Source organism: Amyelois transitella, chromosome 9, assembly GCF_032362555.1.
Source record: "Amyelois transitella isolate CPQ chromosome 9, ilAmyTran1.1, whole genome shotgun sequence".
Taxonomy (NCBI): Eukaryota; Metazoa; Arthropoda; class Insecta; order Lepidoptera; family Pyralidae; genus Amyelois; species Amyelois transitella.
The window spans coordinates 7,874,590-7,902,293 of NC_083512.1; the positions used below are offsets into that span (position 1 = coordinate 7,874,590).

General features: G+C 34.8%; 1 protein-coding gene across 2 annotated transcripts; it reads left to right on the top strand.

Annotated features, from left to right (window-relative positions):
- Positions 1-595: 595 nt before the first annotated feature.
- On the top strand, positions 596-25,755 carry LOC106142840 (SH3 domain-containing kinase-binding protein 1). 2 transcript variants are annotated; one of them, XM_013344748.2, is made up of 15 exons: positions 596-822; positions 3,298-3,481; positions 8,918-9,023; positions 11,601-11,733; positions 11,884-12,069; positions 17,097-17,226; positions 17,778-17,904; positions 18,133-18,236; positions 18,618-18,794; positions 19,455-19,540; positions 20,450-20,654; positions 20,845-20,956; positions 21,301-21,403; positions 21,634-22,025; positions 22,350-25,755. In XM_013344748.2, exons 1-15 carry the CDS (start codon positions 798-800, stop codon positions 22,500-22,502), a joined length of 2,223 nt encoding a protein of 740 aa, XP_013200202.2. In that variant the 5' UTR covers positions 596-797; the 3' UTR covers positions 22,503-25,755. The 2 variants fall into 2 exon arrangements, with proteins under 2 accessions (XP_013200202.2, XP_013200203.2); XM_013344749.2 differs by lacking the exons at positions 596-822; positions 3,298-3,481 and adding an exon at positions 5,604-5,760.
- Positions 25,756-27,704: the final 1,949 nt, after the last annotated feature.

Below are 27,704 nucleotides of genomic sequence, written 5' to 3' on the forward strand. Positions count from 1 at the left end.
GATACCACCGATAGTATTGTTATCTTCAATACTATTGTATCAAACTTAGCTACCGATAGTATCGATAGGGTTATTGGTAAGTTAAATGATTTTCGAGGTCAACTTTTGATAATTCGGAAACGCTAGTTTTAACTGAGCTAGTGTTGACAATCGAAAGTCTACTATTGCTATTCTTCCAATATTTGAGTAAAAATAATAGCATTGATAGGACTATCGGTAGTGTGGGTACTATTCATAGCTCAGTAATATTACTACCCAACAACCTTTCGATAGTAAGCTACCCTCGTTAGTATTGCTTTCACTATTATGCCAAAACTATCGATTGTATTGATCGGAAAACTATCGATAGTATTGTAGTTTTTGTTGCGATTGTACCAAACTGAGCAATCGATACAACGATAGTTATGTTATGTGATACTTTTGATAGTATCGATAGGTCTATCGGTACCTAATGTAGATGATTTTAGAAGTGAACTATAGATACTGAAACTAGTACCAGTAAAAAATCAATAAAAAAAAAATAACCTTATGATGTCCACTTTGTGAATCTTTGCCGCCGTTTAAAAATTAAACAATTTGACATTGAGTTGAGTGTCGTGTCGTAGTTAGTGCGTGATCCTTCTTAGCTTCGGGAAAACAGTGTAAATAGTTTTCATTTTGTAAGCGTTTCTCCGATTTACTAGCTTCTTAAATTGTTGAACGAGAATTTTCTCAATTTCATTGTGTCATAGTGATTAAATGCTGATATGAAATCAAGTTAATGTTATGTGATAATGTGATGTGATAAAACTATTGAAATGGAGATTAATGCAAATCAAAAGGGTAAGTAGGTACCAGGAATAAGCCTGCATGTATTCTGTTTGTGTATGAAATAACAGTACTCAGCGATATGAATTCAGTAAACTTTAATTATTTAACTCTTCGTATTCCTCATTTCTATTTTGTCTTGAAATAAAAGAGAAGGGTTCGAATTGTACGTTACGAGCATCGAATATGTATTAGATATATGTTAGGAACGGGCATCTTTTGGTAGAAAAAATACATACTATTAAAGCTACAATAGTCTTATCACGATGGAATCGATTAAACAGGAATTACTTGCTCAAAATCATAAAAATTATTTTAAAGTCCTCAAACAGTGTAGTTTGTCCTTTTATATGACTCATTTTGTAGCATTGTGATGTCATATGCATGTTGAATACTAATAAACAAACGAGGTTTATGCCTTTTCACATGATTAAAACAATCAATATAGGTTCTATACATAAAAGTAATATAATTTTGTTGCAATGACCCCTTTTAAACAGTATTAAGTATGTACCTATAGCTAAATGGAAAGTCTTTTCATTATCCCATACCTGACAGATATTACTACCTAGCTAGATTTAGTTAGGATTCCTTGTTGAGAAGGTCATAGTACTGATCTATGTAATTGCCAGATGATTGTACCCAGGACAAATGTCAAAATATTAATGGAAGCTATAAAACCATGTCTATATCTGTTGCGGAGTAAACAGAGCCAGCTGTCTTAAAAAGACTTATAGGTCACATTAAGCTGTTTGGCTTTATGATAAAATTGAGATTCAAATAGTGACAGGTTGATAGCCCATCGCCTAAAAGAATAATTCCAAGTTTATAAGCCTAGCCTTTAGTCACCTTTTACGACATACATTGGAAAGAGATGGACTGGTCCTATTCTTTTTTCTATTTGTATTTAATCTTTAGTATAGTAAAGGACAAGTAACTGGCTTGTTTACCAACATCAATAAATTATTTCATACTAATTCTGCATCTTAGAAATATGAATATCAATTCATCTGTCTGTTGGAAACTTGTAAGCTACATTTTTTGTAAAAGAAGATGCAGATAACAGCAAGTAAGATGTTGATTAAATAAAGTGAGCAATTATTTCTGTATCTTTTGCATTCATTATCCCTGTTGCTTATGTGGACCAGATTTTATTAGACCAGGGAGTCTGAATAATAAGAAACTGTCAAGTATATGTCTTATAATGTTATAAGAATAGTTTAAGTCATCTGTTAGACTATAGTAGGTGTATCATTGTTGAGTACAAAATGTCAAAAACAATTTAAATGAGACTATCAATATTCTTTTTCATCCTGGAGTTAGCTCTGGCTACATGTCAACTCTCTGGAGAGAAGCCCAGGGTGCAAATTTTACCATAGTGCTGTATTGGTAAAGTCAGGTTTTTACACAAAAGACCCCTGTCACCTAATCCATATTGGATTATAGTAAAAGTTACAGTCAATGAATTTGCCTATTTCCTAAATAACACATTCATGGAAAAGGGTATGTTAAGATGGTTCGGTCATGTGGAGAGGATGAATGAAAGCAGGTTGACTAAGCAGATATACAAGGAGAGTGTGGAGGGAAAGGTCGGAGTGGGAAGACCTAGACGAAAGTATCTTGATCAAATTCGGGACGTCCTGGTAAAGGGTCAGGTCAAAAGTACCCGAAACCGCCGAGCTTGTATGAAGAGAGTTATGAATGTGGATGAAGCAAAGGAAGTATGCAGAGATCGTGGCAAGTGGAAAGAGGCAGCGTGGCAAGTGGAAAGAGGTAGTCTCTGCTTTCCCCTCCGGGAAAGAGGCGTGATTTTATGTATGTATGTATGTATCGAAAAGAAATGGAGCGGTCCTATTCTTAAGTGAAAGAATCCTGTTTTTTATAATAGATTTGAGTGCGTTTGACCTCAATCTGCGGTCTGGCAGTAAGTAAGCTGTGGCCTAGGGTGGTGCATGTAAGCTCAAATAGTGCCTATTCACTCTTGTCTTGAAAATTTCCAAGTTATATGTATTGTAGAAGAGAGTTGCGGGGAGGATCTCAGCAGTTTGCATGATAATATTTTTTTTGGCAAGACTGAAATAAAGGCAAGCAGCGGCAGTTGCATTTGGCACCAGCTAGCTCCCATTAGTAGACACGGTGTCGCGGCGCGGTAGAACAGTCGACGAGCACGGAGTCGTACAGACCAGCTATTTGCAGGTGAATAGCCTACAATTGGGCTCCCTACCCTACTGTCGGCGGGTGGCCAGCGGATAACCGTTTCTCCGGTTCCCGCTGCTAGACACTGCGCGAAGCGCAACCGTTTCCCTGAGACCCGTACGCTGGCAGGCGCAACCTGCGCAGACTCACTAACTATGACACAACTATTCTACTGAGACTATCAACACTGGAACGACATACTAATTTCACATTTATTTTTTGAAGAGTAATAACAATAACCATATCAGTGGCAACATTAAAATACTGTCTGAATGTTCATTTGGTTTGTTGTAGTGTCCTGCATTGTGAACTACTCCTATGATGCGTCGGAGCCTGATGAGCTGACTATCAGGCCAGGCGATGTGCTCCGGGACGTTGAGAGATTACCCGGAGGTTGGTGGCGTGGAGAGCTCAGGGGCAGGCGGGGAATGTTCCCTGATAATTTCGTCTCTGTTCTCTCGGATCATGCCAATAACAGGTAAGAGTACCATAGTTTGAACTAATGATGAACTTTAGTGAATATTTGTATTTATTTTTCGTGAAACGTAACTGCAGTAAATGCTGCAGTTACGTTTCACAAAACTGAGTTGCTTTCAAAGACAAAATAAACGAAAGTATAGTCATAATACTCAAGACCCTTACTTATGTAGTTGAAAGAAAAGAAAAATAAATTTTACCTATATTCAGCTTACCTGCTGTCACATAATGAAAATAAATAGAATTGACCTACTAAAGTACACCAATGACTTTTTTATAGCAGTTATCATCATTTGATGGACGCCTATGAAGCTTCTGCCTACCTATATTATCGTATTATTGTCTCTCGCCTCTTTTCTTCTGATTGTGATAATTTTCAACTTTTAGTGATAAAACTTACGAACAGTCCCATTTTCTTGTTTAACTTTTGAAATGTTGTTCACATGAATAAAATAACATCTTACTCCGCATGATATCATAGTCGCAAAACTTTGTTATTTGTTTTTTTGAACCCAACTAAGATTCAAAGGTACTTCTACAAGTTCTAATCGAGAAAGAGTTAATTTATGTGAGGTCAACCATAATAAACTGCATAATGCAATAACGGTATGATGATTACATACTTATTGTTTTGGTGAGTTAAAATCACTCAAGTGTGAGTTCCTCATCGTTCGATAGGTTTTACTCGATAGTAAAAATTTGTATGATGCCAAAAGTATAAAGTAAAGGTTTCTAAGCGACGCCGTGGATGCACAGATGTATTGGGTACTAAACTTTAACGGTCGTTTCCTACGGAACCCCTAAAACTACGAAATGAGTTTTTAAATAAAAATACGCGAAATTGTCTACCTGTTTCTGTAAAAATGTCGTCTCTGTTTAGTTTAATGGTAGTTAGATTAGTCACCCCTAATCTTTCATGAAGGAATAAATCACCAAAGAAAAAAGTCTTTACAGTTTTGTTCCGATCCTTACTAGGAAATAATGTAATCTAATCTTAGAGCGACCCAGCTAATTTTACTGTTACGCCGTTGCGTTAGCAATATTTTGCTCCGGGCGACTGCTCCTTCAAAACAGGTTTTTATACCCGTGTATACAATTACCATGTGAGTCTGCTTCTAGTTCGTTGACACACTTCATGTTGTTGTGCTTTTGATACCTGTGAAGCCTGCCTTACACATCCGCGTACTATTATTATGTCACACTTCCATTTCAGATTTAAATGATTCTCGGAATTGCCTATATGGTAATTCAAAATCATCTGGATTTCTATCGGTATAGAGAGATCACGCAGTTGACCAATCTTCTTAGTTTCGTAATGTGTGTGGGTTTGATTTCTTTTTTATGACCATAACCATTGTATTGTGTTATGTATGTTTGTAATGTTTAACTTAAATGTTCATTCAGTAGCTTTCATTTCATCTGCATGTCGCCGTCCCAATAAAAAGAGCATCTAATGATTTTAAATGTATTTTAGCTGGCAGTTTCATCAGGCGGCTTTTCTATAAAGACAGGGCTTTTAAAATTAACTATAATAGGATGTTTTTTAATAGCGAGATTAAACCATCAAAAACATGTATGTAGAGATTTAAAGATGACCAAAGCAATGTTCACTTAGTTACGTAGCTAACTACAACAGTAGTGTTACTCATGCCTAAACTCGACTAAATGATGTCATCTGAACTTGAAGGATTGCCGGCATTGTCAATAACATAGGAGAATAACGATGTATCGATTTCGTACCGATTACCACTCACACTATCAGATTTGTTTAATTGTCCGTTTTTGATATGGTCTTAGTTCAATAAGTGACATTGTTTATTTATTAAGTCAGTAAAATAAGGTGACCTCAATTTATTTATTTACTTTTACGATCTACATCATTTTACTCCCAAACGCAGTATAGAGATTAAAACGTATATTTTTAACCTGACCTTGGTAAGATAACCGACCGAGATTCGAGATCCGATTCAAATTGCAAATCAATTAATATCCTAGCTTGTGTTAAATAACTTAATTAATTGAGCCTGTGACTTATTGAATATGCTCATTTATATGTTTCCCCGATTAGTATAGTAGTAATGATTGCCGTGTATCTTATCTGTGCGGATAAGGGCACGATAAGGCCTTCCATTCGCTAGTCAACGTTTACATCTTCATACGTGAAATATATTTTTATTACTCGTCGTGTTCATATTCCAATAAATGTGCTAATAAGGCGTGGTCAGCCGTTTACTTTGTGAAAATGTGGATATAGTGCTCATATATTTATGAAATGAAACCGTGAGTGATTTTTATGTTCTTTTGAATGTCTTATATATATGTTATTTGAAAAACAACTCGAACAACTTCATTTGAAATAACTTTAGACTTAAGCTAATGGTATATTTCGTATTTGGTTCTGGCTTTGCAATTTGATGTAGGCGGTGTACATTTACATAATTCTATATTTGTATCGTTATCTAAATCACACACTTTTAAAGTTTCAATTGGTGCGATAATCAAAAGTAAAGTCAGATGGACATTCCATATCCACGATTTTCCTTCATGTGAATTCTTTTAAAACGCTTTTTCCCAATTTTCGATTAGCTTGCTGCAGAATGCAATGTTGACAAATTATCTCTAATTTTGATTTAAAACGTGTAAAGCTGTCACTCTTGCACACCCTACTCTTAATATAGGAAAATAACACTTGTTTAATATTTATCACTAGATTAATATCTATGCTAAATCACGCCTCTTTCCCGGAGGGGTCGGCAAAGACATCTTTTTATATCTTTCCTTAGGCCACATTCATTATTCCTTCTTACGCTTCATCTGCAATAATCCCCATTCATTCGTCTCGTCAGCCAAAGTTACTCGTAGTTCATTAAAATTGTAAAGAATGAAGCCACTTTGGCAGTTAATATATAAAACAAGTTTATGTAATTAGCGTATCGATGGTACTCGTATTTCTGATTAGGCTTCCATCTACTATTTAGATGTAGTAGACATAAGGTGCACCTTAGGAAATCGATTGCCAGTCCCGATTATTGATTTCTCACTAATTTATTAATTATCAAAAGAAGAAAACCAGTTTCTAATATTCATCATTAAAATTTTTAATAGCATTATTCTACTGTTTATTTCTACTGGGTCTTTGTGTAGTGCCAGTGTTAATATTTTAAATATTAGGTTTAGTTAGTTGTGATATTTTTGTTGCGAGCTGCGAAGGTATGGTTTTTATTTGTTTACTATAACTTACATTTAAAAGCAAGTAACTCTACATTGACGTGTCCTTTTATTATTTTAATTTTAACCCTATGTAACAATAGAAATAAAATCTTTCGCGAAAGTGATGTCGCAAAGAGCCTTGACTTTGTGAGATGACAACTCTTTACTCTGAAGTTCTCTATGAGACTGGAATTATCACTTATTACAAGTAAGCCTCTGAAAGTAATAGAAAAAATAATGAATTAAACTTTTCAAAATGTGCAAAAATCATAATGTAAAACTGACAAAATAAAAATCACTAGCGTTTAAATAAATTTATTCAAAAATATTGACATGTCACCATTTTACTTAAACCAAAGATTATACAAAAAGCCCAAATAGAGCTCTGATAGTAATAAAATATAATCAGCACAACTCTCTTAACGGTCAACCAAGCCGTATCAAATGCTGATATACCAAATGAGAAATGCGTATCAATCGCGCATTTAACATGTGCGCAACGTAAAGTCCCCCGCTAGCAATACAGATGCTACTGTCAATCGTGATGGCGTTGAATAATACATTATGTAAAGGGTCTAGACATACAAACTTGTCGCGGGAACATTAAACTAGTGGGATTTTAATTATAAGGAAATGGGCGGAGCGAGACGTGCTGAGTTATGTACATGTGTTTGAGCTCTCGCTGATGCTCACAAGTCGAAGGATAACATCGTGAGGAAACCAGCACATTAGAGAAAGAACCCGTGACCTCCGGTGTCACAGGCTAGCGCACTACCGCTGCGCCACAGAGGCCTTCAAAATTTGAGGCAACATTGAGGATGTATAATTATGATCCGATACGGGTTAGGTTCCCCTGCGTAGGTTGCGGAAGTCAGATGAGTGTAGCTTCGTCCTCAGAGGATGCAATATAATAAGTTGTGCTAATTCTGAACGAACTATAGATTACTGCCTTCGTGATGTAATGGTTAAGGCGTCTCATTGATGATCTGGACGTAGCTGGTTTCTTGGGATGCATACTAATTCCTTGGGTAGAATATTTTCAGGTTCAGTCATTTAATTGTCTAGTAAGGATCACGTCTAAAATCTTTTATTCGAGCAGATTCTAAACTCCCGCGAAAGTAAAGCCTCTTCACGCGTGCTAATGGGCACTAATTAAATAAAAACAGTTTCATGCGTAACCCTTTCCTGTGTAGTAAGAGCTTTATGATGTACATAAGTATCAACTTCCCACGTCGCTGTCATGTTGCTTCAATGATTATGCAATAATCTTAATATTATTTTAATCGGTACTTTCAATGCTCAAGCGCATTGATGCGATGATTAATTGATCAAAAGTATGAAAGTATTAAGCGAGTATTGATATGAATGGAGGCTTACGATGAGTCATCAATTGATCACACATGATAAAAATAGACAAAAAGGAGTATTATTAATCGGACAGGAACTCAGCAAATTGTAACATTCATACAAACATCACGCGACACTGCACAATAATTGCCACGTTCCCTGCATACTTCTTTTGCTTAATCCACTAGTTGATTCGGGAGAAAAGTTCTTTGCCGTCGTGGGCGTTGTAAGCCTAAAGCAAGCCGTTAAACGTTCTTTTATTTTTAGATGGTGAGAGCTCGAAGTTACCAATACGTCCCATACCTCATCTCGATTGACATATGCGACGTGCACTGCACACCAGTCAATTACCTAAAGTTACTGCACTTTATTTCAAGAGAATAATTGCACTGCATTTGGTATATCAATTTGAAGCTTACATACGGAGACTAGTAACTACTCCAAAACTGATTTAGGATAAGCCCTCTTACAGCGTCCGTGCGTGACGCATAATGTGTTCCGCGGCCTACGACTCTTTTTCTCAATTATGTACCTACATAAATTTGTTTGCTAACCGATGTTCATACTGTGAGGGCAAACATCGTGACCTGCACATTCAGACAACTGCATGTGTAGTGTAACCACAGTTCAATATAATTTAGGTTCCCCTGAAAAGGTTGAAGAGTTCTTTTCGTGTACAAGTTGACCTACCCAATCCAAGATCGCGGTCATATACAAATTCTAGACTCCTCCCAGAGAGGTCTAGGGACTATCGCCGGAAAAATTATGATGAGGGTATTAGCCTCTTAACTCGTTACCTGCGGCTATTAGGTACTTATTTTCTATTTGTTATTTTCTAATTATTTTAAAGGTAATTAATATTGTTATTTTTCCTATTCAGGTCAGGGGAGGTACAAGGTCGGTGCAGGGCATTATTCAGCTACCAGCCTGCGAATCCTGATGAACTGCCCTTGTGTGTCGGGGACGTCCTGGAAGTTCTTGCTGAGGTTAACAGTTTATTTGCTTTTTTCTATATCTTTCTCTTTCATTATGGTCCGAGTTCTTCTGACAACTTACATTTAATTACGTCCTTATCCATTACGGGATAGGCAGCATTGAAAAGACTGAAAGCTCACGGTCAGCTTTATGGCTTAATGATGTAATTCAGATTCAGTTGTTCCCGGTACCAATAGATAAAAATATAGGATCTAACTCCCATCTCTTTCCCACGGATTTCATAACACACTACTAAGGGATAGGCTTATAAACTTTTAAGTCCTTTTAAGTCAATGGACTAGCAACCTGTCACCATTTGAATCTAAACTAAACGTGGCCTATCGGTATTTTCAAGACTGTGGGCTCTGTCTTCCCCGCAAGGGATATAGACGTGATTATATGTATACATGAGGTTCAGTTGTTGCCCATCACCGAAAAGAAGAATATCAGGTTTTTTTTATGTTTTTATTTATGACAACACACTATATGTTTTATGTCATTTTACATGGCGTAAAAATGTTTTTCATAATTTGTATTATCATATTTTTAGTCTTAGGAGAAACCTGTTTTAATGGCGAGTAAATAACTTACAACATACTAGTTGAACTAGTAATAAGTATAAGAAAGAAGATACGTGAAAAAGATTTGTCTTAAGTGCAAACATAAACACGTACGTAATGAATACGAGCGACATGTTACAAAATAAAAACTGGTATTCAAAGGATATATAACATGTACCATAATCACAACGGATTATGACAACGTCGTTGTACGTTTAAAAAAAAAAAAACATTTTTTATATTTGGGCACTGAACTTACAACAGTTTGTTGTCGAAAATAAGGTATTTAAGTAGGTAACCAGAAATTGCAAAGTTATATGCACACGCTCAAGGGTTTTGAAATACTAAGTGATGAATGCAATTGATACGTCATTTGAAATAAATTAAGTAGTACCATAGAATTTTGAAATCATATAAGTAAGAAGTAGCAAGTGCTCCCTATTGTTGAATATGTCATAGTCTTTAGTCCCCATAGCGTTTTTATCTTGTTAGACATCTTTTCTACTGCGAAGATAACTGCGTACGTTACGTTGATTCGTATAGTTTTAACTAAAATATGCAATTTCTAGTGTCCTATTTTATTTCGATTTCTATGGTATGTACGGTCAACTTACAGATTACTTACCAAAAAATAAACTATTATCGTAATTTTTAATTCATATAGGAGAGACTATTATGCTGATAATGACTGTTTCAATGCAAATCTTGGAACGATGGTTTACCTAGCACACATACATACATATACAGGGAATGTTTCCCAGTATTTCAGTCTTCTGTTTACTATTCACATGACGCACGCTTGACTCATGCACCTATAGGGACACTCACACTGTTTTCTGTAGAACAGTGTTGATAATAATACATACTAATATTATAAATGACTAGGTTTTGCACGGGCCTTCGCTTCCGTGGGAATTTGCAAATTTTGTAAAATTTCGTCAAAATCGGTCCATTTGTTTTTCACTTTATATATTATAAACAAATCTTTTCTCTTGAAGTAATATTAGTAACTATACGACAGAAAAAAGGAAATATATATTATCTGCAAAACTTAAGCAATTTTAATGGACCAACAGCTGTGAGTAATTTTATTCCAGTCCGGTCAACAGGCGCTCCCAAAAGATTGGTTTTTATTTTTAAATTACCCGCCTCCGCTTCATCCAAATATGCATTCTATTTTTCAATTCTCGGTTTACAATGCAGATTTCTATGATAGCCCTTTTAAGTGGTTAAGAAGGTCACCCAAATACATAATCAAAAGAGGATGCGGAAATAAAGATACATCGTACTGATAATATAATGTTTAAACTCTTTGTATGTTTAAATGTATCAGAACTTTGACCTAGCGAATTCACAAGACTCCTTTAGTTTTGTGACGTATAGAGAAGCCCGTTGATTGACATACAGTAACCTTTTGTATTTAACTTGGAGTAAGTATTTAATTCGTTTTTTATCTTTGTCATGCTCTGTTTGCTTCAAAGCTTGGGGTCCACTGAATAAGTGGGACTTAATATGAAATGATTTGGCAAAGTGTACGGTCGGCCGCTTGCTCCATGATTACAACCGGCCCTGGGAAATTTTGGTGTACAAGTTTTAATATAGTAGTTAGATACCTAATTATCTTTTAAAGTGGTTTAGTTTAGCGGGCTCTGAGCTTTATAGCCAACGAATGAAAATACAAATTCAAACTGGAAGTACTAAGAAGTATCATATAGATGAGAGAGATTATTTAAAAACCTTAAAAAAACTAAGCTAAGTTAACTTTTTACCCACCAACTTGGTTCTATTGAAAAAAGACACGTCTTCTTGTTAAATAAATAAATCTTAAATATATATGTATAAAATAGGTAATTGGTTAGTTTAATCACTGACTAAATAACATATCGATGCTCGTATGATTTGACATGTAGGTTAATTTCTAGACTCCGGGTAAAATAAGAGAGAATCTCAATATTATTATTTTACCCGGACAGTCGGGTCCCGATACTTATCCCGATACGTATCTAACATATGTCCACATTGTTGTAGGTCGAAGAGGGTTGGTGGCAAGGCCGTCGGCAGGGCCGGATAGGCGTGTTCCCTTCAAACTTCGTGGAGATGCTGGAACCTCCGCAACATCAGCCGCCCTTCGAACCAGCGCCGGCGCTACCACCAAAACCTTGTAAGTTTTTTTTTTATAGAGTTAGTGAAGATTTGGAAGAAAATATTTAAGTTAAATCATGAAAATGCGACTAGTGTTTAGCACGCTTGCAAAGAAAATAAAACCTCTTAAGCTCTATTATAAAATAAAAGAATCTATATTTTTCAACAGTTAAGGAGCTTTGCCGCGTGCTGTTTCCATACACGGCCGTGAACGAAGACGAGTTGACACTGGCCGAAGGGGACATAGTGACGATTATATCAAAAGAAGCACCCGACAGAGGATGGTGGCGAGGCGAGATCCACGGGCGAGTGGGCCTGTTTCCTGATAACTTCGTGCAATTGCTACCACCTAAGGGTAAGTCTACACTACAATAGCCATTGATTTATCTATATTGTTGGAGTTAAACGGATTTTTATGGTAAAGAGTAGACCTGTCAACCGTATCACAATGATCATTTCTAAAGAAGCATTCTTTTGATATGAGTGGGGTTTTTTTCGAAAACTTCGTGCAATTGCTACCCCCAGAAGGGTGAACTCTCATTGCATTTTTTTGAAGTGTTAAACTTATTGTTTTGCATGATAATAAGTGCACTCAAAGAGTATAACGATCACATTGAAAAAAAGCGTTGACGATATTCACGAACGCGTGAGATTTACAAGTGCGTGAAGATGTTTTCTGATAACTTAGCTCTATTGATGTTCCTTTTTAAATAAATTTAAATTAAATGCAAAAAATATGCAACAATGTACATACATTGTTGCATATTTTTTTAGCAGACTTTTAAACTGATGTGCACCAAACTGGTTTTATTTAAAAGGAAATAAGGTGAAGATAGTTTAGAAGAATGTGTTAGTCAATTTTCCCACGAGAGCGCATCCCAGAGTAAAAGTTTGTAGGATACGAAACTTTACAAATGGCTCTTAAGCAAATCCTGTTAGCTTTAGCTGATTTAATTCAGAGGGGACTGCGTTCCTTGACCTATGTAATCAAAAAATAAGTCAATTCTTTAAACGATTCTGATCAAATAGTGTCCACGTTTCGTTATAATTTTATTATAAGTGCACTGCACTTTAGGGGAGCGAGTGGGAATTGTGACTGACTCCCGCTTGTAATGACTGGCCGAGCTCAAATTCCCAGGTTTGTACACGTCACGTGAACGTTTCGAGCACGTCAGTGATTCATCTTCGAAATGGCACCAATGACTTTTAGGCGATCTATACTGATTAAAGTGGTTTCTTTATAATATGCTGACTTGGCAAAGATGTTTTAAAGCAGGGTTGTATTTCTATTGATAAAGTGTATAGATTTATTCATAAAAATACATAACTATGTGTTCTTTAATATATTACTGTGATCACTATAAGTAGTTGACTTTTGATTCACTTTTGCGATACCTTTGGGAACACTTCGTTGACTGTTATTCTTATGTTTGCCATAATAAAATGTAATGACAGATAAAAGGCAAAGATATACACGCCAACAATAAAAGAGTATTAAAGAGGTTGACTTCTAATGTATATAGCCTTAAAGGAACAACGCGTCAGATTGTGTCCAAAAAAGTAATAAATAATAGTACTTACGTATGTACTTACTTGACTATATAATGTTAGATAATGTAATTTCCTTATTCCTGCCTATCAAGTTAAACATACTGGCGAAGTAGTGATACCAGTATTGAGAAGAAAGCACAGTTATTCAGTGTTCACAGCGGAAACGGACGCTGTTCCCGTAATTAGACGCAACGTGGTCTGATTGTAAACACACGACTGGTTGGAAACGAAAGTGGAAGTGTCAAGTTGTAATGACTTAAGAAAAGGAAATAGAAATGCTAATAATTTTTTTGATCACTTACACTGATGCAATATAAAATAACATAGCGCTCCACCTAACTCCGCTGTAAAGTAGGTACTTGTTCTTGCAAATGAGAAAAAAGAAAAACGGATGTCGTTGGTCTGTCTCCTAATTTTCTTATATCGTTGGAAATGATATGATCTACATGTTTCTGAATCTTCAGACAGCCACAAGATTTAATTTTGGTAATACTCAAAAGTGACGTGAAGTTTCAGTGAACAAGGTTCCATGAAAACAAAACTTCGATATGTCGCTAAGAGTATTTTCTTCAAAAATATAAATAAACCTTGAGCGCGCGATTTTGTAAAACACGTCATGATTGTAAAATATTGAGAGCATAGAAAATATTTCTTGTAATCATTGAAAATGTATAATTGGTGAAACAAAGGTTTCTAAGAGATAGTAATAAGTCATAGAATTAGAGTACCCAGAAAGATGTCAACTAGGTAAATAATTATAGCCAGAAAATTGAGGTACATGGTTGAATTATATATATACATTGCTCATTCTACAAGATTTAGGCAGAGACTAAAATGCCTGCTTCATTCACATTCAATATTAAAAAATTACTTAAACTTAATTCCTACTAGGAGAAGTCAGCGTTGGTGAATACAAGTTTAGCTTTGTAAAACATGTTAGAATCACATATTGTTAGATATCTTGCTTCTATATTTTAAGTATTTTACATCAAGACGTTGTTCAGTCAAAACAATAACACTGTACATTAATTTTATGGCGGGCGACTGGAGTCTGCTGTATTTTAAGTACACAGTAACAGTGTGACTGCTGTATTGCAAACAGAATGAGACGAGACTAAAGAGAGGTGGTATAGTACGCAATGCTATTTGACTTCATCCAATGTATGAAGAATCTAAATGCAAAGCTCATAGTGTCAGTGTGACAATTCTTTTGCCAATTAACATTTAAGATAGGTACTTCAATATATGCGAAAATGTGGAAAAATCTGGGCAAATATTGAAGAATGAGCACTGCTGCACACCCTGGTGTTGAATTTCTTATACACACAGACTCCAAACGGCGCGGAACCAAAAGTGTCTCATATACATATCTCTCTCATATGAGATACGTTTCTTTTCTACGGTAGTTAATTTCATGTAATGTAACTACGTATCTTAGATTTCTTAACTAAAACAATAGCTCTGAAATGAAGTAAACGTTCCACTTTAACTAAATCATGTTTAATGAAACTGATGGCACGAGCGACACGAGGTTTACAAGACGACACGAGCCAATCACTTCTGCCTATTATGGTAATTGTTCTGCTGGCCGTACAACTGATGCGTGTAGTACAATTATGTTAGTAAACAACGCCTACACTGGTTTAGCATTCGAAGCCTCGGCGCTGCGATATTGACATTTCTCATGAAGGTTGCCTCCAGTCGTGATTTTGCGTAACCAACTCGCCATGCTATCTTAGTTACCTTTTATATTCAGTTGCCTAACGGTTCGTGATTCGCTGGGTCTCGGAACGTTTTTCCTCCAGGTTTTCTTATGTTTATAGCGCAAAATGGGTGTCGAGTGTGAGTGCCTATTTATTGTGTTTAGTGACAGAATTATTGTAAGCTCAATAGAGATATGATTTTACTTTATTGTTTACATTTGACCCTTCTTTAGAAATGTTGTTTTGATTTTATTATTTTACATTTTAATTTTTTTCAAAGATTCTTGATATGATGTTGGCCCTGTCTGCCTCGTAAGACATAGGTACGTGATTACATGTATGCGTGTTACGTCTTTATCTCTTACGATTTAGACAGAGCCAACAGACTTGAATATACTAGAAGTAGTATGTATAAGATCATTATATTTAAAGCTGATGTCATTTGAATATTTAAATAATGCAAGGAAACTTACTTTACTTACTTTGTTTTCATAAAAAACTTCGACTAATTCGAAAAATTTGACTGTTGGTACGGTGCTGAAAAATTGTGTACAAATTATTTAATTTATATTATAAGTATTATTATATGCCCATGACCGCTCTAAGACATTCTTATTCTCTGTAGACATTTTTCTTGCATTATTTAAATATTCAAATGACATCAGCTATTACACATTGAAGATATGCATAAATATTACTGTAGATATAGGTGTGTAGCTGTCATCATCGTCATCATAATTTATTATTAGGATGACCCTTACCCAAGTAGAGATGTTTTGAGCAATGTTTATTTAATTACTTGACGCTCAAATAACAACTTGTGGCTTCCTATTACTCCTACTTAATTGATGTAGTCTTGTTCAAAGTGATGTTATTATCAATAGTGATTTACCGAAATATTAACGCCAGTAGAATAGGATAAAGAACTCTGTAACACACATGACAGAAATAAAGCACAATAATATCCATACATACAATAAAATTGTAAGTGATTAATGTCTGTACTTGAAAGAGATTGCCAAAAATTGATTTGGGGGTCTATAATTTAAATTAAATTATACATTAGATCAACAGAAGCCTAACATGTGATTTTTAGTATCTGTCTACTGTCTGTATGTTTGTACTAGCATCACGCGAAAATTATTGCTCCGATTTGAATGTGCTTTTCGCAGATGTGTTAGGCTCTGACCATTTAGAAAATGATAAAACGATTGATAAATATTTGTTATTAATTAAAATAAGGCAACATTGGGTCTCTAAATGATTTTGTAAAGATGATATATCTAATCTTTAAAAAATATTAGCGTCCGTGGTTTATCTATAGTGCATGACATAAGCAATTTGACCGTGAGCCGGTATAGAAAGTAGGAAGCCCACGAAACTATAGACTTTTGAATAATTTTAATACATTGTCGTAGATTATGAATAACATTAGAATAGCAAATGTGGTTATAATATTGTTTTCGAAGATAGTCTTGTCTATCATTAATCACGCCTGCATTTTTGTTGTTTAACACTTTCGTGATGAATCTACATAATCAAATTATTTATCTTAGCATTGTGAAGATACAATAATCACATGATGTAAAAAATAGCATGTTTTCGCAATGACCCGTGATACAATTTTGCCTTGCGAATGAATTCTATCGAATTTATACCTTACTAGAGGCCGCCCGCGACTTCGTCCGCGTGGAATCATTCCCGCGGGAACTCCGGGATATAAAATAGCCTATATGTTATTCTGGGTCTTCAGCTACATACTACATACCAAACTTCATCGTAATCGGTTCAGTAGTTTTTGTGTGAAAGAGTAACAAACATCCATACTGACATACTCACAAAGTTTCGCATTTATAATATTAGTAGGATAGTTTTTATAATTTCCTTAGCTACTTATGTATATAGCAATAATTATATCAAAACATATTAGAATATAGTGGCTTTCGTTTTTTTTTCTTTAAAAATAATACAAGCAAGAAACAATTTTAAGATCCACGTTACGTCCTCGTTTATAATTTTTTGTTTTGAAAAGGCTTATTTATGCTGTTTTCTTCCTAATTTACTGCCATTATTTTAAAAGTCCAAGTTATGGAACTACTTAATGTAAACCGTATTTTCTCCTTTTCAGTGAAATCGGACACAGAAGAAAAGAAACCGGACCGGCCTCCGTCGAAAACCCCGAATGCGTTATACCCCATACTCAACAAGTACTCGGAGAGTACTGCCTCTATTAAGGAACTCACCACGTCTAGAATAAGGTATGTGGATAGTGGTGTAATTATATATTTTTGACCAAAGAGTACATTCTTTATGGGTATAAAGAACATTTATATACAGAGCCGATGATCTTGAAAGACTTACATAAAGAAAAAAAATTCTTTATTGTATATCCCGGTTGCGTCCTTCAAAGAGCCCAAGATCCGTTTTGAAGAAAAGTCAGAAAATAAACATTGGAAAAGAGAATGGCCCACGATTATAGATATTTATGTTTTTTTTTTATATCGAGGGAGCGGGGCCTATACTTGTCAACGAACGAAATATCAACCAAAAAAATAAATGTCAACAGTCTTAATAAGCAACTAATCCCTTAAATTAATGACTTTTACATAAAATATATATAAACATAGGACTATTTAGTCAAAAATCCACTATAATAATTTGGGAACAAATCAACGTCCAAAAATATTCAATGTGGTGTTGACATTTTTTTTGTTGAAATTTCGTCCGTTGACATTGTGTAAAGCTTTTGAAATTAGTGAAGGCATCCGAACGTAATATGTAATAATTTTTTCGACTTTTCATATTGCAGTATGCACAAAGAAAATACAGTAAGCAAAGAGAGCAGCACACAAAGTACAGTCACGCACACGAACAAGAGCGAGTCAGAGAAAACGGTCCATAGTGACACCACGCCCGATGGAACACTAGATGGACAGGTAAGGAAATATAATAAAACTACAGAGTTTAAATCATGTAAACTTTAATGTACTATCCTTAAGAAGTAGTCTTAATGCCTAAGCAATAAAGTTTTAATAAATTTTTAAAACACGGTCACTGGCGGTGCAATAAAAAAAATGTCTGTTCAAAAAGAGTCAGTTAAAGTATTACAGATAAAAGTTTTATTTGATTATTGTGTGATGCATTTGATGTTTTAATGATTTCAGATAAAGAAACCTCCAGTGCCATTGAAGAAAAGCCCAACGTTATCGTCGGGAGTGGGTGGTCTGTTCAGCGGGCTTAAGAGCAAAATGTTATCGTCCACAGAAAAGTATGTATCATTTCATTGGTATGATTATCTTTGTGGTATAGTACAACCTGGTATTGGCTGCATTGTCTCTAAACATACCAAGCGATTTATTTCAAATTGGTATTTCTCTATGGCGGGGCTTGGCCTGCTTATTTTTCTTTATTTATAGGTACTTTATAGTAAAAAAAAAAACAATCTATACTATTTAAAAAATATATGTATTAAACGCGCACGTAACTTACCTTTATTTTATCTCAAACGTTTCGAATCATGTTAGAATGATCCGTGGTCACCAAGCACCGCTGTACGGTGTAGTATAGGCTTACTTACTGAAAAATTCTTAAAAATGTTCCACTGGGTTTTATTAACATTTTGTAATTTACAATTTTATTAACTTTATAGAGAGAAATCTTCATCGACTACAGTAAGCAGCGGGAGCAGTAGCGGCGGCGAGTGGGACCGGCCGGACGGCGGCGCGGCCAGCAAGGCGGCGGCGGCGGGCGTCCCGCACACGCCCAACACGAACACGTTCGACCACGTCGAGAGGAACTCTATGCTCAACGACCCGCGCGCGAGGAGGTTGCTAACATTCATTGTGATAAGCATTTAGCACATTCTTCGCGAGCGAGCGATTTTCTTGATGATTTCTGAACTTAATATGGCAGATGGAAAGGATTTTTTTTAATGTAAAACCTTTATTAAACATGGAAAAGTAATGTAAATACCTACTTTATATTTTTCCATGGCATCGCATCCGTGAATGAAATTAGCTAATGTTACTACTAGTGTGGTAGAAACGGGAACGGAAAAATTTGAGTTGTATACTTTAAATACCTAAGTACTCCAAAAAAAAAAAATTTTTTTTTCTAATTTATTTCATACCACACACATACATATATAGTCATGCCTTTATCCCTTGCGGGGTTGACAGAGCCAACAGGATGGAAAAGACTGAAAGGCCACATTCAGCTGTATCGCCTACAAAAAGTTGCACAACATAAAATTATTACTACTTTTTTTCTTTTTTGTAATGAATATGACTAATTACTGTAATATTCTTTTTCATGATAAAGGAATCATTAATATGTTTGTAACCTACAGAGGCACTGGTGGAGGCTGGATCAATGTCACTTTATTTTTCTTTTCTCGTAAAAGTATAAAACTATGGCGCCGAACCAAAAAGGTTAGCAGCGTGGCCGTCGCTAACAATGTTTTTAACATAAAGATACTTATTTACAGAGTAAAAGCACCTCGTCGAAGACCGCCAAGTCAGTCGCTAAGGGACGATACGCCGCAGCAAATAGGACTCAGTAATGGACATGAAGGTATAGTAATATGTACTTGTATTGTTTAATAAGGATATTATTCAAACGTTCCCTATTCTTCCTTCTGGCCGTCACTGTTACACCCTCACCTCACTTAAGAAGAGCTCGGAAGGGCCTTTTGAACACGATCCAGGATTGAATGAGTCAGGTTTTTACGCGAAGCAACTCCCGTCTAACTTTCGCAAAATTTCCCGGGGAACTTTGCCCATAATACATGAATGCCTTACCTTAGTCGCCTGAAGTGTCCGAAAAAATTTGACATTTGATAAATGTATGTATGGAACTCACTCAATCTCGTAAAACAATATTGAAATGCATTAAGATAGTCGATCTAATAATAAACCACTGTGGTTCGTTTTGCTACATTCTTTGACGATTTTCGCTATCAATTTAGATAACATTGATTGTTAGGTACTCTTAAGATTGCAATACTAATGACGCACCTTATATACGATTATTGATTGTTAATTTGTATACATATAGCGTGTTTTAGTTAAATTTTATATTAATAATTTAAATAGTGTTTATGTCAGTGAATTAAAACAGTGTATACTACAGGTATTTTGATATAAATTTTGGGGCAGACAAAAGGATTATGTCGATCCCAATCACTCACGAATTATTATTTCAAATCATTTTATCTTCAATGTTAATGTATTAAAATAGATTAGATCTAATAGATTAGATTTTTCTACCTCCTGGCGTTAATCCCAGTTACATCATAATCTCTGAAGAGCAGGTCATTGTCTTAAACTACACGTTATACTTTTTTTAGTCACACGTGTGCACATGCGTTAACACGGACACGACACGAGCTCTTATATTTAGTGACTTCAAATCTACAAATCTCCACAAACACTGGAAATATTGTTACTATTGGTAAGTTATTAAAAATATGTATCCATTCAGTTCCAACAGCACCCGAGAAGCCACCGCCCGAGAAAATGGAAGAGATCAAGCCTCGCGCGCGCGAGTGGGAGAAACACAAGGCGCCGTGGATGGAGGAGCTGAAGCTGAACCAGGCCAAGAAGACCAGCTTCGGAGCCGACGGCAAGGCGCGCTCCGGCGGCGGGGACGGGCTGGCGAGCAAGGCTGGTGGCGGCAGTACTGACAGGTTGCATCACGTTTCTCTTATTATCTTACCAGTTTCTCGTATTTCACTTTGCTTTTCTCTTTATCTCATTACGTTTCTCTATCTTATTAGGTTGCCTGATCTCACTATGTTTAATTTTTCCATCATCATCACTCCCTTTGCTTACCATCCATGCTTTTATTTATGAAGCATATGAATTTATGTTTAACAGAATTTTGGACTGCGGTTTAGAAGAAAAGAGGTCATCGAGTCATTCAATGGAGATGTCAAAGAGCACGTCGTCAATCAGCAGTAAAATGTCAATTTTGGAAAGCTTTGAGGAGGTAAATTTGTTAATACTTTTCCCCCGTCTCCCATTCTCGTTCCCGTTTAATTTTGGAGTATCATCTCTTGATGCAATTCGAACAACATACGGAAACTACTGGCCAAATTTTTTATACAGTTTCAGTGATTTTAATTTTCTGTTAACATGTTAGTCACTTAATCAGTTATTTTTTTAAAATATATTTTAAGTCTTTTAACGCAAATTCCTGTGTAAGGAACAGTTCCGGGTATAAAGTAACTGAGGTTTTAATGTTTTTCTACTAGTAAACTTATCTCAAAGTAAAAGTGGTTAATCTTGATTGTATTTTTTCTGACACCCTGATTAAAAATACAATAATTTCAGAATAAAGTACGACATTCCTTGGACTCGAAAAAGGAGACGACGACGCGAGAGGAAACCGGAACACGAACGACGCTACCCACATTGCCGTCGCCTACCGCTGCAGGTAACAATGATATTTATATTACCATTTATTATAGAATTTTACACAAATGTGTCAATTTTATCCATTTGGACGTGTGGTTTCCGGTGTTTTGCTCCTGTCGCTATCATTTCAAATTAATTCAAAGCTGGAAGATATATTCCCTAGCGGTTCAGGCTGTGCCTTGATGATGTCAGTCAATTAGTTTTCTCTTTTATATATATAGATTTTAAATATGAATGATTAACTTACAGGGAGAACGTTAGCGGCGATGTTAGACGAAATAAAAAAGCCCCCCGCGCCCCAACCGCCCTCGGCCTCCGCGCGAACCATGGGCGAGTTCGCCGAGAAGTCAGCCTCCAAAATGGAGAAAACTGAGAAACATAGTGAAATCAACTCTATATCGAAAACTTCAACCGTCATTGAAACTCCTTTCAAAAGTACCGAAGTTGAAAAGATAAGTCCTTTCAAGACTACAGAGGTTGAAAAGATAGAAAGAGATAAAACGCCTGAAAGGATAAATGTGAAAACGCCAGAAAGAACCATTGTTAACGATAAAAGTGCTTCGGCGACTTTGGAAAGGCTGAAGACGAAATCTGAGAAAAATGAAGGGTCGGAGGCTTTAATCGCTCAACTTAATAGTAGGGTAAGTTATTTATTTATCGAAATTTTATGTAATTTAATCTGTATTACAAAAAAAAGCTTGTTTGATGTATAAAATTCTTCCTTAAAGAAAAACATTGGGTAGATTAAATAAAAAAAAAATATTTAGGGTGTATTTTGGTGTTTTTCCCAAAAAAAATCATGTCGAGTTTCGACATCCTATGCCTAGTCGAGTTTCGGCATCCTATGCCTAGTTGTTAAGCTGCTCGCTGTTGCTCGATTAGTCAGTATCGAAAGAGTTGTATAGTCATATATTTTATTGATATTGATTTTTTGGTTTGTCTAACTATTATATCGATCTTTCTAGATAACAAACTTGGAGAAGCTCATAGAAGTACAAAACTCCATGTTCAACGCTGCCATCGACGAACTCAACACCAAACTAAAGATCGAGACAGAAAAACGACAAGCATTACAATCAGAGATTGAAAAGTTGGCGCATTGCGTCACGCAAGTGTAGCCTTTACTGCGAGCGCCACTAGGATCAATTCTGCGTGGCCGCAATTCACAGAGAGAGTACTCCAGCTATTTGCAGCTTTAGTTTGATTGTGGTAGTGACGCATTATATTGTGAAGTTCGAGTGTTTTGAAATAGGAAGGTCCCAATAAGCCAATCATAATACACCTAATTTCTGATTGGTCCGGAATGTGAAACATCAGAAGCCCTGTCAGTTACTGTGTAAGTGCATTAATTTATTTATAGCGTTGTGGCTTTTATGCCTGTGAAGACTTATATTGTTTATATTTATCGCGTGGTAATAATTTTTAGGATCATTGCATTACATTTAGTTTGAGAAGGACCTAAAGCTCGTTTGTATTTTACATAAGATTTAAACTGCATTTTATAGCGATATTCACGTACTAATTTTAAGAAGAATCGTACAAATATTTACCACAATGTAATGCGTCTCGTTGGTAAAAACGTTACTTTGATAGCGGATTGGTTCTAAAATTTTGTGAGTGCTATATTGTATGAGTTTGCGTGAATATTTCGATAATTTTATAGGGATAATAATTTGCTGTGAGAAGTTTTATCCAAAGTAATATTTTGTACAACGATTATTATTCCTTTGAGCATAGATTACTTTAAAATATATATAAAGAGGAATTTACTTTGGTTGCTTCTGTCTCTTTTGTATTCTAAGGCAAGCTATATAATTAATTGTTTATATTTTGGGTACCATAAAGGAGGTTTATTTTATCAGCAAATAGTTGTGTCATTCTTGTGACATTGTAACGTATCTGTGGCACGACCTCGTTGGCTAAATTACTCATATAGTTTTCTAGTTAACCTTGTTAAATGTCTTAAAAAATAAACTATAATTCAGCTTAGACGGTGCCCTAAAGATTGAAAAGTTTGTAATTATATATCATTTATACTATATATACACTAATTTTCGTCTGCTATCTTTGAGTAATCAAGCTGCCGTTATTTTTCATATTATAATATATTGACTATAAAAGGCTGTCTGTTACGATTTTATGGCTAAACAGCTAAACCGATTATGATATTTTTATTTCTCGTGGGTGTAGTCAGTAACAGCGGATAGCAAAATCAAGTACACACATAAAATTTTTAAAATGAAAGTTTCAAGCTGTGTCGTGAATTCTTCGTATCTCAAATTAATTTTAAATTTGTGTAAATTATGCCTAATTGTATAAGAATTGTAGGTAAGACACAATGTTGTATATAAAAATTAAATTCGTGCCATTATGTTTTGCCGCACATTGTACTAAATTGTACTTTAATTCAGGGAATATAATAAAAAAGGGATATTAATTAATCGAAGTTCCATTAAATCGTTGTGATTAACACATTCCATAATCGCATAAAGTATTATTAAAACAATTTTATGTGAAATATGTATTGATTATTGGAATAATATATAACCAAAGTTTGCTTTTGGTGAGTATGCTGTATTTTAATGCCTATGTTGTATAAAATTACAATCTATATTTACTTAAATCAAGAGCCATATTTTAACTATATTTAATATATTTTTGTATTTGTACAGAAAATTGTTTGTTGTTTAAAAAACGCTGTACCTTTTTGTAATACATATCTATCGTATTGATTTGTATTGGATCAGTCAAATTTAAAACCACCTTTGTAAAGTAAGATATTGTAACTAATTGATGAATAAATATAATATAATTTGTGACCATTATAATCTGGTTGTGTTTGCCATCCGAAGGTTTGCATTATTGGAAGTTTTAACATGTTTTATTACCGGTAATAAATATATTAATATCTTTATACATTTTCTTGTCTTTTATTGGCAAGACTAAAATGTATGTCAGCAACACCTTACGAAAAGCTGTAATGATGGCGTATACTACATTTCCTAATTTATTGATATTGATGTAAGAAAATAATTAAATGCCGTAGAAGTGCGTAGATTTAGCTTACAATGTGATAGACGCTGCCTAATATATACATAATTGAGAACTTTTAACTCATCATTACTATTTAGAAAATGCTTTAAATCATGCACAAAATAAGGAGACGTTTAAATATTTATATAATCAATTTAGGATAATGCTTTTTCATATTCAAAGAAAACGGTCGTTTGATAAAATTTTTATGGAGTTAGTTATTGATTGTTTCGTCATAGAACAAATTCTGAATGGACTGGGCATTATTACTAAATCAGGGTGCATTTAAAATAAAACACACGGTATGGTAATTCTGTGTTATTTTTGCCAAAATTGTAAGTAGTTTGTCGCACTTTTATATCAAGAATCTATGCTTATTTGTATAAATATGGCTTTAGTTTGGCTTGCCGTCCGGCTCTAAGAAAACATTATTGTGATATAAACTCTGGTAGCTGTTAGACTTAATTAAATTGCATTTTTTTAGTTAATGCCTTATTTTACCAAGCTACGTTCATAGTTTCCTCCAAATAAAATGGGTCAAATTCATATCCCAACACTTAAAATTGATCCACATTACATGAACAAAATCATTTCAAAATGTCCAGAGGGTCTTTTCCGTTTAGGAAACGTTGATTGGGCAAAAGTCTTAATCTGTCATGTGTGCTTTGCAGCCAGATTGCGGGCTAGTGTACGTACCTAATTCCTTATTAAATTTATTTTCTACGATTTAAGAAGAATTTTACACTATTTAAAAAAGGCTCCAGCAACAACCAACTATTGTAAATTCTAGAAACTGCATAAACAATTATTTTTTTAGAGTCTGAATGCCTTTACGGTACGACGCGGTTTGACTAAATTGCGATTTTTGTTTTTGGCTAGTACCAAGATTGTTTCTTATACTTTCGCGATAATAAATTGGTCGTGTCGGGTCGCATCTTGTCACAAATTGATGAATCAATAGTATAAATGTAAGAAATTGATAGCATGATTTCTTAAATTTTAATTGAATTCATTTTCATAACCTTTTTTAGAATGTACCATATGTTCACTTTAACTATTTAATCCATGAGTTGTATTTAAATATATAATGTCTGTTGTACATAACTAGTAACATACCTAGATGTATATTGTACATAATACAAGATTGGTGGAAAGTACATAGTTAATAAAATAAAGGTTTATATGATGAACCATAGCTTATATTGTGCGATATATGACCCAACTTTGAAGTTATATTATTTTGTACTTAATTTATTTGTGTACTCACTTCATACATTCCTAAGATTAACAAGCTGAGATCATCATTATGAATACATAATAAAATAAATTTATGGATTATCACACTGTTTTCATTGAAAAATCATTCCTTCCGCACCTACTCGTATGTTCCCTTTATTATGATTAATTTATGTATCTTGTGTTAAGTTTGTAATAAAAATAGTCGCTTCAATTCAAATGACCTAAAGAAGCGTAATGTTTGTTAACCGCAATCATGCTTCTTTTTTTAGTATCATTTGTTTTTTAGTAAACATAATGAAACCTACAGGCGCCTGAATGTTGAGCGTACTCCATAAGGGTAAGGTTCTGCGTGTCGTGACGCCAAACCAACGCGACCAAGAGATTGATAAGGATGCTTTAAGTTCAAGATTGTCCAAAGATATTTATAAAATGAAAATACCTATCAACTCAAAATACGTAACACAGCCATATCGACACTAGCCTTCAGATTTTATTTAGGTATGAAACAAACTATTTCTGTGGTTGAGTGGTTAAGATTAAGTTATCTGGCACGGATGCCTACCTGATGATTTCGGGTTCGAAATTCACTGCTGCTATAGTTTATTTCTTGCAAACAAAATAAAATGTACAAAAGGCGGACTTGATGACATTCTGTAACAGTCTACCCGCTAACTAAACCGAAATAATAGTGGGTGGTGAGGATTTCAAAGCCAAATGACAAAAATAAAACCAATAGATATACATATCCCGTATGATTAGACACTATGTAGATATTATATAAGTTTGGAAGGTTACATATTTACGTAGGTATGTAGGTACGTATTTAATGGACTGATACAAAATTGTATAGATTTATTTTGAAAATAAAATCTCATTTTTATATTTCAATGTTTATCCCTCACTTATGACCATGTGAATGTATGGAATACAAACCCTATTTTGTATGATCTGAATTTTTTTTTCTCATACCTTATAATAAAACATTAACCTTTATACTTATAAAACTTAAGGTTAGTTATTACGACCAAAACACCAACAACTATAGTCAAGAGAAAAGCTGTTTTGGAGAGATAACCTTCCGTCAAGAAAACTTTATCACTCTAACGACGGTCTTACACTTAAGTGATAATTGAGTCTACTAGAATCAAAAACAGCAATGTCCCTTTTAGAGTATTTTCACAAATAATAATAATTTGATTATAAATTATTCGCTTGTTATAGGTAACTGTAATTTTTGTGAATGGCTGCAGATATCTCCTGGATGTTACATTATATCTAAAATTATGGACTTTGTAATGTTACTACAGTTAAATTAATTAAAACAGTTGGGACATTGCGGGTTTTGAGACATACAAGTGGATTTTGCTGTCTCTGTTTCATACGCTTGTTGGACATTGCTAATTTTGAAACATACCTATTCTCAATGTAATCTGCTAAAAAGTTTTGATCCTTGAGTAGTTTGCATACATAAAGCTACAAAACTATTATGTCCAATTTACCAACTTTATCACTGTATCCTTACTAATATTAATGCCAAAGTGTATATGTATGTATGTATGTTCCTTTTTCACGGCTAAACGGCTGAACCGATTTCGATTACTAATATTATAATTGTGAAAGTGTGTATGTATGTATGTTTGTTCCTTTTTCACAGCTGAACGGCTGAACCGATTTCGATGAATTTTATAATAGGTTGTATTGTACCACAGAGATGGACATAGGCTACTTTAAATTCCAAAAAATAAGTGGGTGGGGTTGTAGGGGGGGTTGAAGTTTGAATGGGATTTTGTACAATATTCGTCCTATGCATCTGAATACTACGCGTTGGTCCCGGCTGTCATCATAGATGGCAGTCGTTAAGCCATGTCAGATGCCTTTAGGCGGCTTGAAAAAACCACCCAAACCATGTTGGCCACTTACACACACGAAAAACAAACAAACAATACTACGCTTAGGTTAATGTTTATTTTGAGCATAAGTACTAAAACTAAATAATTAATGACGGCAGCTCTTCTTGAAGTTCGCACATTGACTCTTCAGGGTTATCA

Excerpts from the sequence above, each read along its gene's own strand:
- LOC106142840 (XM_013344748.2), top strand. The coding sequence starts at position 798 with ATGGAGATTAATGCAAATCAAAAGG. Across the intron at positions 3,482-8,917 it reads TCGGATCATGCCAATAACAG|GTCAGGGGAGGTACAAGGTC; the intron begins GTAAGAGTACCA and ends TTTCCTATTCAG. Across the intron at positions 11,734-11,883 it reads GGCGCTACCACCAAAACCTT|TTAAGGAGCTTTGCCGCGTG; the intron begins GTAAGTTTTTTT and ends ATTTTTCAACAG.